At 52.6% G+C, this 15,859-nt stretch overlaps 2 protein-coding genes across 6 annotated transcripts in view; both read left to right on the forward strand.

The window, feature by feature from the left end:
* Positions 1-3,409, forward strand: part of snapc4 (small nuclear RNA activating complex, polypeptide 4) — a 61,306-nt gene extending 57,897 nt beyond the window's left edge. For both annotated transcript variants that reach the window (XM_070863652.1, XM_070863653.1), the window contains 2 exons: positions 1,328-1,452; positions 3,019-3,409. In XM_070863652.1, the coding sequence (XP_070719753.1) occupies positions 1,328-1,432 (105 nt within the window). In that variant the 3' untranslated portion in view covers positions 1,433-1,452; positions 3,019-3,409. The remainder of the gene's footprint in view (positions 1-1,327; positions 1,453-3,018) is intronic.
* A 4,359-nt stretch (positions 3,410-7,768) lies between these two features.
* card9 (caspase recruitment domain family, member 9) overlaps positions 7,769-15,859 on the forward strand; it is a 41,686-nt gene continuing 33,595 nt past the window's right edge. For 3 of the 4 annotated variants that reach the window (XM_070863654.1, XM_070863656.1, XM_070863657.1), the window contains exons 1-5: positions 7,769-7,815; positions 10,277-10,499; positions 11,910-12,047; positions 13,770-14,095; positions 15,380-15,559. In XM_070863654.1, coding sequence (XP_070719755.1) covers positions 10,301-10,499; positions 11,910-12,047; positions 13,770-14,095; positions 15,380-15,559 — 843 coding nt within the window. In that variant the 5' untranslated portion in view covers positions 7,769-7,815; positions 10,277-10,300. The remainder of the gene's footprint in view (positions 7,816-10,276; positions 10,500-11,909; positions 12,048-13,769; positions 14,096-15,379; positions 15,560-15,859) is intronic. The other variant, XM_070863655.1, reaches the window with a different exon arrangement.

Genomic DNA, 15,859 nt, shown 5'->3' on the forward strand with positions numbered 1-15,859 from the left:
TCGCCCCCCCTCCCTCCCTCTCGCCCCCCCTCCCTCCCTCTCGCCCCCCCTCCCTCCCTCTCGCCCCCCCTCCCTCCCTCTCGCCCCCCCTCCCTCCCTCTCGCCCCCCCTCCCTCCCTCTCGCCCCCCCTCCCTCCCTCTCACCCCCCCTCCCTCCCTCTCGCCCTCCCTCTCGCCCCCCCTCCCTCCCTCTCGCCCCCCCTCCCTCCCTCTCGCCCCCCCCTCCCTCCCTCTCTCCCTCCCTCTCGACCCCCCTCCCTCCCTCTCGCCCCCCCTCCCTCCCTCTCGCCCCCCCTCCCTCCCTCTCGCCCCCCCTCCCTCCCTCTCGCCCCCCCTCCCTCCCTCTCGCCCCCCCTCCCTCCCTCTCGCCCTCCCTCTCGCCCCCCCTCCCTCCCTCTCGCCCCCCCTCCCTCCCTCTCGCCCCCCCTCCCTCCCTCTCGCCCCCCCTCCCTCCCTCTCGCCCCCCCTCCCTCCCTCTCGCCCCCCCTCCCTCCCTCTCGCCCCCCCTCCCTCTCTCTCGCCCCCCCTCCCCCTCTCTCGCTCCCCCCCTCTCTCGCTCCCCCCCCCCCTCTTTGCCCCGCTCCCCCTCTCTTTCTCTCGCTCTTCCCCCCCCCTCTCTCGCTCCCTCTCTCGCTCCTCCCCCCCCCCCTCTCGCTCCACCCCCCCCCTCTCGCTCCACCCCCCCCCCCTCGCTCCACCCCCCCCCCTCTCGCTCCACCCCCCCCCCCCTCTCTTTCCACCCCCCCCCCTCTCTTTCCCGCTCCCCTTCCACTTTTGCCTAAGAATGAGGAGCTGGAGTTGGCCGGATAGTCCCTCGAGCTGCTGCACCATTCAATGAGATCATGTCTGATCATCCACTTCAACTTCACTTTCCTGCTCGATCACCATATCCACTGATTCCCCTCGAGTCCAAAAATCTATCGATCTCGGCCTTGAATATACTCAACAACTGAGCATCCACAGCCCTCTGGGGTAGAGAATACCAAAGATTCATCCCCCTCTGTGTGAGGAAATTTTTCCTCGAATGTCTCATTGAAACATCCTCCCAGTATTACCCTGTCAAGCCCTCTCAATTTTATGTTTCAATGCAATCAACCCTCCAGGTCAAAATTTCTATCTCATAACACTCCTGTGAAGCACCTTGGGACGTTTCACTACGTTATGGGCGCTATATAAATACATTTTGTTGTGATGCCTCCACAGTTGGATAGCCACCGTTGAGGTTCACATGAAGAATGGCCTCTTGGGCAGGGGCCTGTTGCCTGTTTTTTTTCCCCACTGTACTTTAACCCCTTTTTTAAAAAAAATAATGATTTCTAATCCGCAGGAACCAGTTGTTGGGGATCTGAGTGCCCCAGAACCTCCCAGTGAAACCGCGAGTCAGCCAGAAGTGTTGAGTAGATGGAGCCGTCGTCTGAGGAAAAGACCCTGAAAGCCGGAGGATGCAGCCGGGTATTTAACCGGAAATATCTCATGACTGAGTGTGAAACTAGTGTGTGATGTTGCAATATTTCTGTGGCTGTTTGTGTGTGTGATTGGGGAAGTATTGCAGTTTTTAATTCAGTGTCTTAAAATAAGTCCTGGAGTCTGATGCAAGGCGAGTCGATCCAGGGGGGAGAGACTTGTGACTTGTTCTTGCTCGGTAAAGTTCCCTGTCAAACTTCGTACTGAAATAGGAGATCGGTGCAGTGTAAGTGATTAAACTCGAGAAAACAGCAAAGGAGCAAGCAAGGGCAAAGGAAAGGGCTTGCATTCCAATATCGCACCTTTCACCACCCTCAAGACGTCCCAAAGCATTATACAGCCAATGAAGTACTTTTTGGAGTGTAGGACAAACAGCGGCCAATTTGCGCACAGCAAGCTCCCACAGACAACAATGTGATAATGACCAGATAAGCCGTTTTTTTTTTTAGTGATGTTAGTTGAGGGATAAATGTTGTCCCTGGGACACTGGGATGAACAACCCTGCTCTTCTTCCAATTAGTGGCCGTGGGATCTTTCGAGAGGGCAGAAGAATTTAGCAGACATATTCGCGCGCTCTCGCGGCAAGAAGCTAAGAATTCGCAGTGATGGGGCAGCATGAGTTAGCCTCTGGTGTGGGGGCGGAGAGACTCTGAGCCCGGGCATTGGGCTATTCGAACACGGGGAGCATCACAGCTGAGCCCAGTTGTGACCTTGCCCGATATCTACACGCGTTCATTAGCCAGTAGGGTAATGAGGGCCACAGGAATTGTCACATTATGACACACAATTCATCATTCGCGCTGGATGGACCCACTTTGCTTACCCTGGAATAGAAGGATCTGCTGATGGGGTGAGATGAAGAGGGGTGGGAGGAGGCTGGAGTGGAGCATGAACTCCGGCACCGACCAGTTGGGCCAAATGGCCTGTTTCTGTTGCTCCACAATCACGGTTCTTGGAATTCCTTTAATTTAGTGGAACAGTTAATTGGAAATTAACAGGTGAGCACATCAGCCACATCCTCACTCACTCGAGCGAGGGAATTCGGTTACGTATTGGGCAGCCGCCTTTCCCTGTATCCCGTGAGGGTCAGTGCGTGGTGTCGAAGAGCAGTAGCCATGTCCTGGGTGGGCGGGGCCTTTGGAGAGACTGGGCGGAAACTAAAGGTTTTGGAGACAGCTTCTGTGATGGGAAATACAGACAAACCACTTGTACTGGGAGGAGGCAGTGAGACGGAGTCCAGAAATGAAGGATCGATTGAGGATCAGCCTGCAACGAGCTGCAACGGTTCGTTGCAGTCTGACCCCGACTCTGTGTGTGTGTGTGTGTGTCGCCCGAGTGTGTGTGTGTGTGTGTGTGTGTGTGGCCTCCCGAGTGTGTGTGTGTGTGTGTGTGTGGCCTCCCGAGTGTGTGTGTGGCCTCCCGAGTGTGTGTGTGTGTGAGTCTGTGTGTGTCGCCTGAGCCTGTGCACACGTGAGAGGATGTGTCTGCGCAATAACCTTTTGCTGAGGCTTTCTGACTCCGCCAATATGTAATGAAGATGTTGCTTAATTTCAGGAATGTCGGCCCCCAGATTCCTTCACCTTCTGAACATGTGTTTTTGGAGACGTGGGTAGAGAGTGAGGGGCTGTATAAAGGACATCTTCCCCCAGCAACTAAATCTACATTGATTGACACGGATACAGTGCAAACAACTGGAGGAAACGGGGCAAATGGTCTTTACTTTCAATATTCAAACTGACAATTTAATAATGACTTTCTGCAGCTGTGACATTCTGTGTTCTCGTGGCCTGGAGCGAGGCACTGTAAACTATCGGGAGTCTGTGTGTGTGTGAAGTGACAACAGAACTCTGCGCTCCCTGGACCCTTTCTCTGTTATTTTTGTGTAATATTTGCAGCAGAATACAGCAGGTGTTTTATTAAAAGAAATTCTTTTTAAAAATTACAATTGTGTTGGATCCTGCGGTGACTCGGGGGTGGGGGGGATGCGAGATGCAAAGGTGGTCAGTCTGACTCCTTGCGTACCCCGTGCATGGGGAATTGGCACAGGCACAAGATACCACTGACTGTCAAGCGGCCAACGTTTGAGAACCATGTGAGGAATTTTCTCAGCAGGACCGTGGTCCTCCCCCAGGAGTGGAGTATTCGGAAGATGAAATGATATTCCTTGGCAAGTGAGAGCAGCTCTAACACTTCACCACTGAGAATCGGCAGTGCTCTTTCTCCCCAGTTCCCGCCTCGAGATCCTGACGTGTGCCAGCTGTTCCTCTAGCACCAACCGAGGGGCCCATTCTTCACCTGCGGGCTCGGGCCATGAGTGCCGGCAGGTTATTTGGCCGGGAGAGCATCATCGGGCAGCTCAACCCTGACCACCTGCCACCTGCCTAGATCTTCCAGCAAGTGCTGAGCACTGCTCATGGCCAGGAACAAAGGCTGGTTTATATTTTTCTTCTCCCATTGTCCCCTATCTCTTCCCTTCCCCTTTTCCCCTGGCAGCCTCGAGGGCTCTGAGGATATTTCTAGGACTCTGACCAATAACTTGGCAGATAAGATAAGTTCCTCTTTAATGGAGTGCATCTGAAAGACAATAACTTCACCGCCTCTGCCACTTCCTCTAATGTGAAGTGGGCTATTTTTATATAGGTTCCATTTCCAGAAACTCAACTGGACCAGCCACATAAATACTGTGGCAACAAGAGCAGGTCAGAGGCTGAGTATTCTGTGGCCAGTGACTCACCTCCTGACTCCCCAAAGCCTTTCCCCCATCTGCAAGGCACAAGTCAGGAAGGTGATGGAATACTCGCCACTTCCCTGGATGGTGCAGCTCCAACAACACTCGAGAAGCTCGACACCTTCCAGGACAAAGCAGCCGCTTGATTGGTGCCCTGTCCACCACCTTCAACACTCACTCCCTCCCACCGGCGTGTGTACCATCTACAGGATGCACTGCAGCAACTCACCAATCTATGATCTCCACCACCTAGAAGGGTGTAAGAACACCATCTCCTGCAAGTTCCCCTCCGACACCATCCTGACTTGGAAATATATCGGCCGTTCCTTCATCGTCGCTGGGTCAAAATCCTGGAACTCCCTCCCTAACAGCACTGTGGGAGCACCTTCACCACTGTGGGAGCAGCGGTTCAAGAAGGCGGCTCACCACCACCTTCCCAAGGGGCAATTAGGGATGGGCAATAAATGCCGGCCTGGCCAGCGACGCCCACATCCCGAGAATGAAATTGCAATAAGATTCTAAAACACCCAGCAATGAAATGAAAGTTGGTGTTGTGTAATCCTTTTGCTGCATTATGCACACCTCCTCCCAACTTCCTTGGATGTAAGCTGTCCTCCAGCACCCAGGCGATTGTGCGTTCTGTGCGAGTGAGTGTCAGCAGCGTGTTGTACCAGGCCGGAGGTCTGAGCATTACAGTCTAGCCCCATCCCCAGCCTCCCCAGCGTTGGTGAGACCACACCTGGAGTACTGCGTACAGTTTTGGTCTCCTTATTTAAGGAGGGGGATATACTTACATTGGAGGCTGTTCAGAAACGGTTCACAAAATTGATTCCTGAGATGAAGGGGGTTGATTTATGAAGAAAGGTTGAGCAGATTGGGCCTATACTCATTGGAGTTTAGAGGAATGAGAGGTGATCTTATTGAAACGTATAAGTTTCTGAGGGGGCTTGACAGGGTAGATGCAGAGAGGATGTTTCCCCTCGTAGGGGAATCTAGAACTAGGGGGCATAGTTTCAGAATAAGGGGTCGCCCATTTAAAATGGAAATGAGGAGGAATTTCTTCTCTCAGGGTTGTAAATCTGTGGAATTCTCTGCCCCCAAGAACAGTGGAGGCTGGTCATTGAATATATTTAAGGTGGAGATAGACAGATTTTTGAATGATAAGGGAGTCGAGGGTTATGGGGAGCGGGCGGGGAAGTGGAGTTAAGGCCAATATCAGATCAGCCATGATCTTATTAAATGGCGGACCAGGTTCGAGGGGCCGAATGGCCAACTCCTGCTCCTATTTCTTATGTTCCTCCCAAGGTGTGTGGGGGGGAACCCAATCGAGGTGGGATTTTCTTTGATGGGATTTACTCCAGATACCATTCTCTGGTTCACGGTCTCCGAACAACCCTGAGCAGCAGAGTCCACGTTTAGCTGCTTGATCTCCATAAGGACATAAGAAATAGGAGCAGGATACGGCCCCTCGAGCCTGCTCCACCATTCAGTAAGATCATCACTGATCTGGTCATGGACTCAGCTCCACTTCCCTGCCCGCTCCCAATAACCATTTACTCCCTTATTGCTCAAATATATTCAATGACCCAGCCTCCACAGCTCTCTGGGGCAGAGAGTTCCTGGCTATTTGTTGCGAGCTCGAGGATTACACCAGGCGCATTTTTTTTTAAAGCCAATTAATTCAGTATTCAAAGGGTTAAGATGAAATGGGCTGTGCGGATAATCTACCTAAATGATCTGAGCTGAAATGGAGAACTAGATGTGATGTGCTCATTATCTATAATCTCCACAATCAGCCTCAGTAGCTTGTGACCAGAAACGAAAGCATAACAGACATTGAAAAGGGGCAGTTGGGTTAGATACAGAGTAAAGCTCCCTCTACACTGTCCCATCAAACACTCCCAGGGCAGGTACAGCACGGGGTTAGATACAGAGTAAAGCTCCCTCTACACTGTCCCATCAAACACTCCCAGGGCAGGTACAGGGGGTTAGATACAGAGTAAAGCTCCCTCTACACTGACCCATCAAACACTCCCAGGGCAGGTACAGGGGGTTAGATACAGAGTAAAGCTCCCTCTACACTGTCCCATCAAACACTCCCAGGGCAGGTACAGGGGGTTAGATACAGAGTAAAGCTCCCTCTACACTGTCCCATCAAACACTCCCAGGGCAGGTACAGGGGGTTAGATACAGAGTAAAGCTCCCTCTACACTGTCCCATCAAACACTCCCAGGGCAGGTACAGGGGGTTAGATACAGAGTAAAGCTCCCTCGACACTGTCCCATCAAACACTCCCAGGGCAGCTTCAGCACGGGGTTAGATACAGAGTAAAGCTCCCTCTACACTGTCCCATCAAACACTCCCAGGGCAGGTACAGCACAGGGTTAGATACAGAGTAAAGCTCCCTCTACACTGTCCCATCAAACACTCCCAGGGCAGGTACAGCACAGGGTTAGATACAGAGTAAAGCTCCCTCTACACTGTCCCATCAAACACTCCCAGGGCAGGTACAGCACAGGGTTAGATACAGAGTAAAGCTCCCTCTACACTGTCCCATCAAACACTCCCAGGGCAGGATTCACCTTTTTCACCGTCTCCAGAACAGTAAAACCAGAGGATACGGCCCGAGTTCAATGGGGGATAAATTCAAAACTAATCTGCGGAAACAATATTTCAGTGGGCAAGTGGTCAATCTGTGGAACAGACTCCTGGGAGACGGTGGGAGCAGTTAGTATTGATAAATTCAAAATGCAAATTAATTTGATTTCGCTCAGAAAATGGGATACTGTACAGTTCTTGGAGCAGAGATTGGTGAGGAGATTTGATCGAGGTGTTCAAAATCATGAGGGGTCTGGACAGGGTTGATAGAGAGAGACTGTTCCCATTGGTGGAAGGGCGGAGAACCAGAGGACACAGATTTAAGGTGATTGGCAGAAGAATCAAAGGCAACACGAGGAGAAACCTTTTTCTACACCGCGAGTGGTTAGGATCTGGAATGCACGGCCTGAGAGGGTGGTGGAGGCAGATTCAATCGTGGCTTTCAAAAGGGAGTTGGATAAGTACCTGAAGGAAAAAAAAATTGCAGGGCCATGGAGAAAGGGCGGGGGAGTGGGACTGGCTGCAGAGAGCCAGCACGGGCTCGATGGGCCGAATGGCTTCCTTCTGTGCTGGCGCCATTCACTAACAGTGTATGTGTAATTAGTGATGAGGTACAGTACGTGTAACAAGCTCGGGAGGAACAGGAAGACAATAATCTGACAGTTTTACTGATGCTAGCTTCTTCTTTGCAGATTTCCAGGATTCAAACTCACATCTGCCTGAGATTACTAGTGCTGGCCTCTGGGTTATTAGCCCAATAAGCGAACCACCCCACTACCATACCCGTGATAATGTATGGATCGCATTTTCAAAGAGCTGGCACAGGCAAGATGGGTCAAATGGCCTCCTCCTGTGCTGTAGATCACAGTCGAATGACGTTAAATGGGTGAGAGGTTGAGTCACAGCTTTGTGAGGTGCCCCACCCACATTGTTCTAGCTCACGATTTACAGAAACTGTTCCTCTTTCAGTAGTTCTCTGCCGCGCGGCTGCCCTGCACATTCTCCCTTTGCTCCGAGCTGATAAGGTAAGTGTCTCGTGTGGTCTTTTACAAAGTGTCTCCATCCGTGTGCTTGCCTGAACTGGGAGGGGGAGGGGGAGGGGGAGGGGAGTGTTGAGAGCTTGCTGCATGACCCAGGTTCTGAGCCACTATCCCAGGAGGGGAGGCGAGTGTGTTTTACTTTTTGAAAAGCAAGCATTTAGAAGCCAAGGCAAAAGAGAGCACAGACAGAGGTCCCCACACCCTACGTCCTGTTTAAGAGCGAGTTACGTTCAGCTGCTTTCCAAGAGCTCTGGGTCGGGGGGAGGGGGAGAGGTTCCGTGTGGAGAGGAGCAGGGAGTGAGAGATTTTGAAGTCGCTCTGGCAGCTCTTTCCAATGCTGAAGTTTCTGGACCTCTCCTGGAATTGCTTTTCTCGTGCATCTGAGACAGTCCCACACACACTGACTCTCACTGGGGTACAGTCCCACACACACTGACTCTCACTGGGGTACAGTCCCACACACACTGACTCTCACTGGGGTATGGTCCCACACACACTGACTCTCACTGGGGTACAGTCCCACACACACTGACTCTCACTGGGGTATGGTCCCACACACACTGACTCTCACTGGGGTACAGTCCCACACACACTGACTCTCACTGGGGTACAGTCCCACACACACTGACTCTCACTGGGGTATGGTCCCACACACACTGACTCTCACTGGGGTACAGGTCCCACACACACTGACTCTCACTGGGGTACGGGTCCCACACACACTGACTCTCACTGGGGTACAGTCCCACACACACTGACTCTCACTGGGGTATGGTCCCACACACACTGACTCTCACTGGGGTACAGGTCCCACACACACTGACTCTCACTGGGGTACAGGTCCCACACACACTGACTCTCACTGGGGTACGGGTCCCACACACACTGACTCTCACTGGGGGACAGTCCCACACACACTGACTCTCACTGGGGTACGGGTCCCACACACACTGACTCTCACTGGGGTACAGGTCCCACACACACTGACTCTCACTGGGGTACAGGTCTCACACACACTGACTCTCACTGGGGCACAGGTCCCATACACACTGACTCTCACTGGGGCACAAGTCCCACACACACTGACTCTCACTGGGGTATGGGTCCCACACACACTGACTCTCACTGGGGTACAGGTCCCATACACACTGACTCTCACTGGGGCACAGGTCCCACACACACTGACTCTCACTGGGGTACGGGTCCCACACACACTGACTCTCACTGGGGTACGGGTCCCACACACACTGACTCTCACTGGGGTACACTTCCACACACACTGACTCTCACTGGGGTACACTTCCACACACACTGACTCTCGCTGGGGTACGGGTCCCACACATACTGACTCTCACTGGGGGACAGTCCCACACACACTGACTCTCACTGAGGTACGGGTCCCACACACACTGACTCTCACTGGAGTACGGTCCCACACACACTGACTCTCACTGGGGTATGTGTCCCACACACACTCACTCTCACTGGGGTACGGGTCCCACACACACTGACTCTCACTGGGGTACGTGTCCCACACACACTGACTCTCACTGGGGTACGGGTCCCACACACACTGACTCTCACTGGGGTACGGGTCCCACACACACTGACTCTCACTGGGGTACAGTCCCACACACACTGACTCTCACTGGGGTACGGGTCCCACACACACTGACTCACACTGGGGGACAGTCCCACACACACTGACTCTCACTGGGGTATGGGTCCCACACACACTGACTCTCACTGGGGTATGGATCCCACACACACTGACTCTCACTGGGGTATGGGTTCCCCTCTCTTCAACCCATGGATCATTGGCCAGTGATCAGTAGCGATACAGGCAGTAACACAGGGTGCTGGGGGAGAGGGGTTACTGAGTGACAGTGTGAGGGAGCTGGATTAACATCAGTGGAGATACAGTCAGTAACACAGGGCGCTGGGGGAGAGGGGTTACTGAGTGACAGTGTGAGGGAGCTGGATTAACATCAGTACAGATACTGTCAGTGACACAGGGCGCTGGGGGAGAGGGGTTACTGAGTGACAGTGTGAGGGAGCTGGATTAACATCAGTACAGATACAGCCAGTAACACAGGGCGCTGGGGGAGAGGGGTTACTGAGTGACAGTGTGAGGGAGCTGGATTAATATCAGTACAGATACTGTCAGTGACACAGGGCGCTGGGGGAGAGGGGTTACTGAGTGACAGTGTGAGGGAGCTGGATTAACATCAGTACAGATACAGTCAGGAACACAGGGTGCTGGGGGAGAGGGGTTACTGAGTGACAGTGTGAGGGAGGTGGATTAACATCAGTACAGATACAGTCAGTAACACAGGGCGCTGGGGGCGGGTGGGGGGGGATGGGGGAGGAGGAAACAGCCATTACAGTACAGTGTTGACAGCACCATTTTACATTGGAATTCCTGACCTCTGCACTGCGTTGACAGAGAATCTGTCCCCAGGGACTGGGAATGGCTATGCTGCCGGACCGGGATGAATCTGATGATGAGGGATTGTGGAATATGTTGGAGAATTACCGAGCGAGATTGACGGCGGTGATTGAGCCTGGCAGGATTACGCCGTACCTCAGGCAATGCAACGTCCTCAACCTTGATGATGAGGAGCAAATCTTCAACGACCCTAATCTCGTCACCCGACGGCGGAAAGTAGGTGGGTCTTCCACGGGTGAAGCAACACGGAGCGGCGGTGTGGTCAATGCTGCTATTTTGAGGTGGGGGATGGGGGAACATATTCGCAAATCCTTTACGGTGGCAGGGTAAGGTGAGAAGGTGGTTTCGAAAGCGTCTGGGTTACTGGATGTTGTAAATAGGAGCACTGAATACAGAAACAAGGAAGTGACGCTAAACCTTTCCTGGTCCGGCCTGAGCTGGAGTCTTGTGTCCAACTCTGGCCACCGTACTTTCAGAAGGACGTCAAGGCCTTAGAGATGGTGCAGAGGTGATTGGCCTTAATGGCAGCAGGGATGAGGGACCTCAGTTACACGGAGAGTCTGGGATTGTTCTCCTTAGAGCAGAGAAGGTTAAGGGGTGATTTAATATAGGTTCTCAAAATTCTGAGGGTTTTTGATCGAGCAAGTAGTTAGAAACTGTTTCCTCTGACAAGTGGGTCAGTAACCACAGTTCATAGATTTAAAATAATTGGCAAAAGAACTCGAGGGGCAATGAGGAGACATTCCCTCACACAGGGTTGTTAAGATCTGGAATGCACTGTCGGAGGGGCAGTGCTGAGGGAGTGCTGCACTGTCGGAGGGGCAGTACTGAGGGAGCGCCGCACTGTCGGAGGGGCAGTACAGAGGGAGCGCCGCACTATCGGAGGGGCAGTACTGAGGGAGTGCCGCACTGTCGGAGGGGCAGTACTGAGGGAGTGCTGCACTGTCGGAGGGGCAGTACTGAGGGAGCGCCGCACTATCGGAGGGGCAGTACTGAGGGAGTGCCGCACTGTCGGAGGGGCAGTACTGAGGGAGTGCTGCACTGTCGGAGGTGCCGTCTTTCAGATGAGACGTTAAACCGAGGCCCCATCTGCTCTCTCAGGTGGATGTAAAAGATCCCAGGGCACTATTTTGCAGAAGAGCAGGGGAATTCCCCCCGGTGTCCTGAGGTCAATATTTATCCCTCAACAAATATCACTAAAAAAACAGATTATCTGGTCATTGTCACATTGCTATTTGTGGGAGCTTGCTGAGCGCAAATTGGCTGCCGTGTTTCCTACATTACAGCAGTGACTATTCTTGAAAAGTACTTCAATGGCTGTGAAGAGCTTTGGAACGTCATGTGGTGACAGGCGCTATATAAATGGCAATTATGGGCTGGAGTGTGGAGTGGGGTTCGAACCCCCAATCAGCGGCCTCTGAGCCGAGGGTGGACACTTGCACCTGAACCGGGTGAAGTTGGCCTGATATGAACCCCATGCCCACCGCGAACTGCGTGGAGACTTGCTTTGCCTTCGTTCATGTCGGTCCCTTACAGACGTTCAATGGCAGGTCCCAGAGACGACAGGTGAGGAGCTGAGGGAATGGGTTCTGCACCTGGAATACTGACCAGATCCTCATTGCTTTTGCAGGCATGCTGCTTGACATTCTCCAACGGACTGGACGCAAGGGTTACATTGCTTTCCTGGAGAGTTTGGAGCTGTACTATCCCGAGCTGTACAAGAGGATAACCGGACAGGATCCCACTCGCACATTCTCCGTCATCCTCGGTAAGTTAGAACCTTCTCACCTGGTTTTCCAACACTCTCCTGGCCGGCTTCCCACCTTCCACCCTCCCTAAACTTCAGTTCATCGAACACGTGTCCTAACTCACACCCAGTCCCACTCACCCATCACCCCCTGTGCTCACTGCCCCATGTCCTAACTCACACCGAGTCCCGCTCACCCATCACCCCCTGTGCTCGCTGACCCCGTGTCCTAACTCGCACCGAGTCCTGCTCACCCATCACCCATTGTGCTCACTGACCCGTGTCCTAACTCGCACCGAGTCCTGCTCACCCATCACCCCCTGTGCTCGCTGCCCCATGTCCTAACTCGCACCCAGTCCCGCTCACCCATCACCCCCTGTGCCCATTGCCCCGTGTCCTAACTCACACCGAGTCCCGCTCACCCATCACCCCCTGTGCTCGCTGACCCGTGTCCTAACTCGCACCGAGTCCCACTCACCCATCACCCCCGGTGCTCGCTGCCCCATGTCCTAACTCGCACCGAGTCCCGCTCACCCATCACCCCCTGTGCTCGCTGCCCCGTGTCCTAACTCGCGACCGAGTCCCACTCACCCATCACCCCCTGTGCTCACTGCCCCGTGTCCTAACTCACACCGAGTCCCGCTCACCCATCACCCCCTGTGCTCGCTGCCCCGTGTCCTAACTCGCACCGAGTCCCACTCACCCATCACCCGCTGTGCTCACTGCCCCATGTCCTAACTCACACCCAGTCCCACTCACCCATCACCCCCTGTGCTCACTGCCCCGTGTCCGATTTCAAAATTCTCATCCTTGTTTTTAAATCCCTCCTTGGCCTCGCTCCTCCCTATCTCTGTAACAGCCTCCATACAATCAAACACCTCGATCAAATCTCCTCTCAATCTTCTCTGCTTCAAGGAGAGCAACCCCAGTTTCTCCAGGCTGTCCACGTAAGTGGAATCCCTCATCCCTGGAACCTGCATAACGATCTGTGCACATATACCCCCAGGTCTCTCTGTTCATGCATAAGAACATAAGAAATAGGAGCAGGAGTCAGCCATTCGGCCCCTCGAGCCTGCTCCGCCATTCAATGAGATCACGGCTGATCTACCTTAACTCCACTTTGCTGCACTGTCCCCATATCCCTTGATTCCCTTAATATCCAAAAATCTATCGATCTCTGTCTTGAATATACTCACAGACTGAGCCTCCACAGCCCTCTGGGGTAGAGAATTCCAAAGATTCACCACCCTCTGAGTGAAGATGTTTCTCCTCATCTCAGTCCCAAATGGCCGACCCCTTATCCTGAGACTGTGAGCCCTGGTTCTAGACTCTCCAGTCAGAGGAAACATCCTCCCTGCATCTACCCTGTCAAGCCCTGTAAGAATGTTGTATGTTTCAATGAGATCACCTCTCACTCTTCTAAACCCTAGAGAATATAGACCTAGTCTACTCAATCTCTCCTCATAGGACAATCCCCCCCCCATCCCAGGAATCAGTCTGGTGAACCTTCGTTGCACTCCCTCTATGGCAAGTATATCTTTCCTTAGGTAAGGAGACCCAAACTGTACACACCAGGGCCCGATATAATTGCAGTAAGACATCTTTACTCTTATACTCAAATCCTCTTGTAATAAAGGGATGGAAGGAAAGAAGACAAGGCATCTACCCTGTCAAGCCCTGTAAAAATGTTGTACGTTTGTGTGGGTGGGCAAATTAACGGGGTTTCTCGATGTCTTTGCCTAGATGCCGGAGGCGAGTCGAGCCTGACCGAGCTCCTGATGGCCGAGGTCCAGAAGCAGCAGCAGACGGTGATCCGGACCAACAGGCGGCTCCAGGACCTGACCGTTGAGGCCACCAAGAAGGACGATCTGGTGAAAAAGTTGCAGGTGAATGTGAGCGAGCTGCGGAAGCACCAGGAGGGATTCTGGAAGATGAGGGAGGAGCGCAACAACTATGGTGAGGAGCTGAAGACCTGCAAGGAGGAGAACTACAAGTGGTCCAAGGACTTTGCACTGCTGAGTGAGGAGAAGAATACGGCTCTGATGAGGAACAGAGACCTGCAGCTGGAGGTGGGCCGGAGTTTGGATTGGAGCGTGTGAAGTATTTCCCGTCAATCTCACTCCTTCCAGAGTTAGATGTAGGAAGAATGTTCCCAATGTTGGGGAAGTCCAGAACCAGGGGTCACAGTCTAAGGATAAGGGGGAAGCCATTTAGGACCGAGATAAGGAGAAACTTCTTCACCCAGAGAGTGGTGAACCTGTGGAATTCTCTACCACAGAAAGTAGTTGAGGCCAATTCACTAAATATATTCAAAAAGGAGTTAGATGAGGTCCTTACTACTAGGGGGATCAAGGGGTATGGCGAGAAAGCAGGAATGGGGTACTGAAGTTGCATGTTCAGCCATGAACTCATTGAATGGCGGTGCAGGCTAGAAAGGCCGAATGGCCTACTCCTGCACCTATTTTCTATGTTTCTATGTTTCTATGTCCCAAGCAGATTCCCCTCTCCCCAACTCTCTATCTGCCATTGTTACTGCTAGACTTGATTATTCCAATGCGCTCCTGGCCGGCCTCCCACATTCTACCCTACGTAAACTAGAGGTGTTCTAACTCGCACCAAGTCCCGCTCACCCATCACTCCTGTGCTCGCCGACCTACATTGACTTCCAGTTCCGGTTCCTCTTCCCATTCATTCCCACTGCACAGAATCCCAAAGGACCCAAACCCATTCCCATTCACTCCCAGTATAGAATCCCAATGGATCAAACCCCTTCCCAATTGAGGGTTGATTTACCTGAGGTGTCTGTCCTTTAATTTCTGTCAGAGCTTCATGGGTTCTTTGCTTAAGAATTCATAGCAACACATTGCTATTAAGAACTAGTTGGTTTATTTAACAATCACACGACACATTACCAGTTCATCCACCAGGTTCATAACCACCTGCCTCATCGTGGACCCCCCCGAACCCAACTGGCTGGGGTTTTATTGAGTCCTGTGAACATCACGTGACTGGCTAAGCCACTCACAATGCAACAGCTCCACAACTCTTTTAGTTGAAGACAAAATAAACAATTAAATCGTGCCTCCTGATTAAAGGGGGGCAGGGGGACATTCCAAACACTTTTCAAGTATCCTTTTTTTTTGTTTTTTTGGGGGGTTTTTTGAGGGCACTCAACAGCTCTACAACTCTTTTGGGGGGACACGCCAAAAACTTTCAAACAAGTGCCCCCCTTTTTTTTGAGGGCAGTCAACAGCTCTATAAACCTGTGTGCATACTCACAGGTGCAGACATTACACCGCGGTGAAACTAAGTTGTGTGAACTATGAGCTGAAGAATTGTAACCGTTGCCACAGATCGAGAAACTGAAACACAGTCTGATGCTGGCAGAGGATGGATATAAGGTGGAACGAAAACAGACCATGAAACTCAAATATGCCATGGAGCAGCGACCAACACAGGGGCTGATCTTGGAGCTCCAGCGTGAGAACGACTTGCTCAAGGCCCAGATCCAGGAGCAGCTCTGTCCCGTGAAGGTAATCATCACCTCCGTTGAGAAAGGGTTGTCTTTCTGTCACTTTTCTGACACGTGAGCTACCGTTCCACGGGCAGTGACCATACCCAAAATGGCCTCCTTACCCTCATCCCTGCCTTTGTTACCTCCAGACTCGACTATTCCAGTGCTCCCCTGGCCGGCCTCCCACCTTGCACCCTCCGTAAACTTGTGCTCATCCAAAACTTGGCTGCCCGTATCTTAACTCGCACCAAGTCCCGTTCACCCATCACCCGTGCGCTCGCTGGCCTATATTGGCTCCCAAAAATTCTCCTTTTGAAAT

Source organism: Pristiophorus japonicus, chromosome 20 (assembly GCF_044704955.1).
Source record: "Pristiophorus japonicus isolate sPriJap1 chromosome 20, sPriJap1.hap1, whole genome shotgun sequence".
Lineage (NCBI taxonomy): Eukaryota > Metazoa > Chordata > Chondrichthyes > Pristiophoridae > Pristiophorus > Pristiophorus japonicus.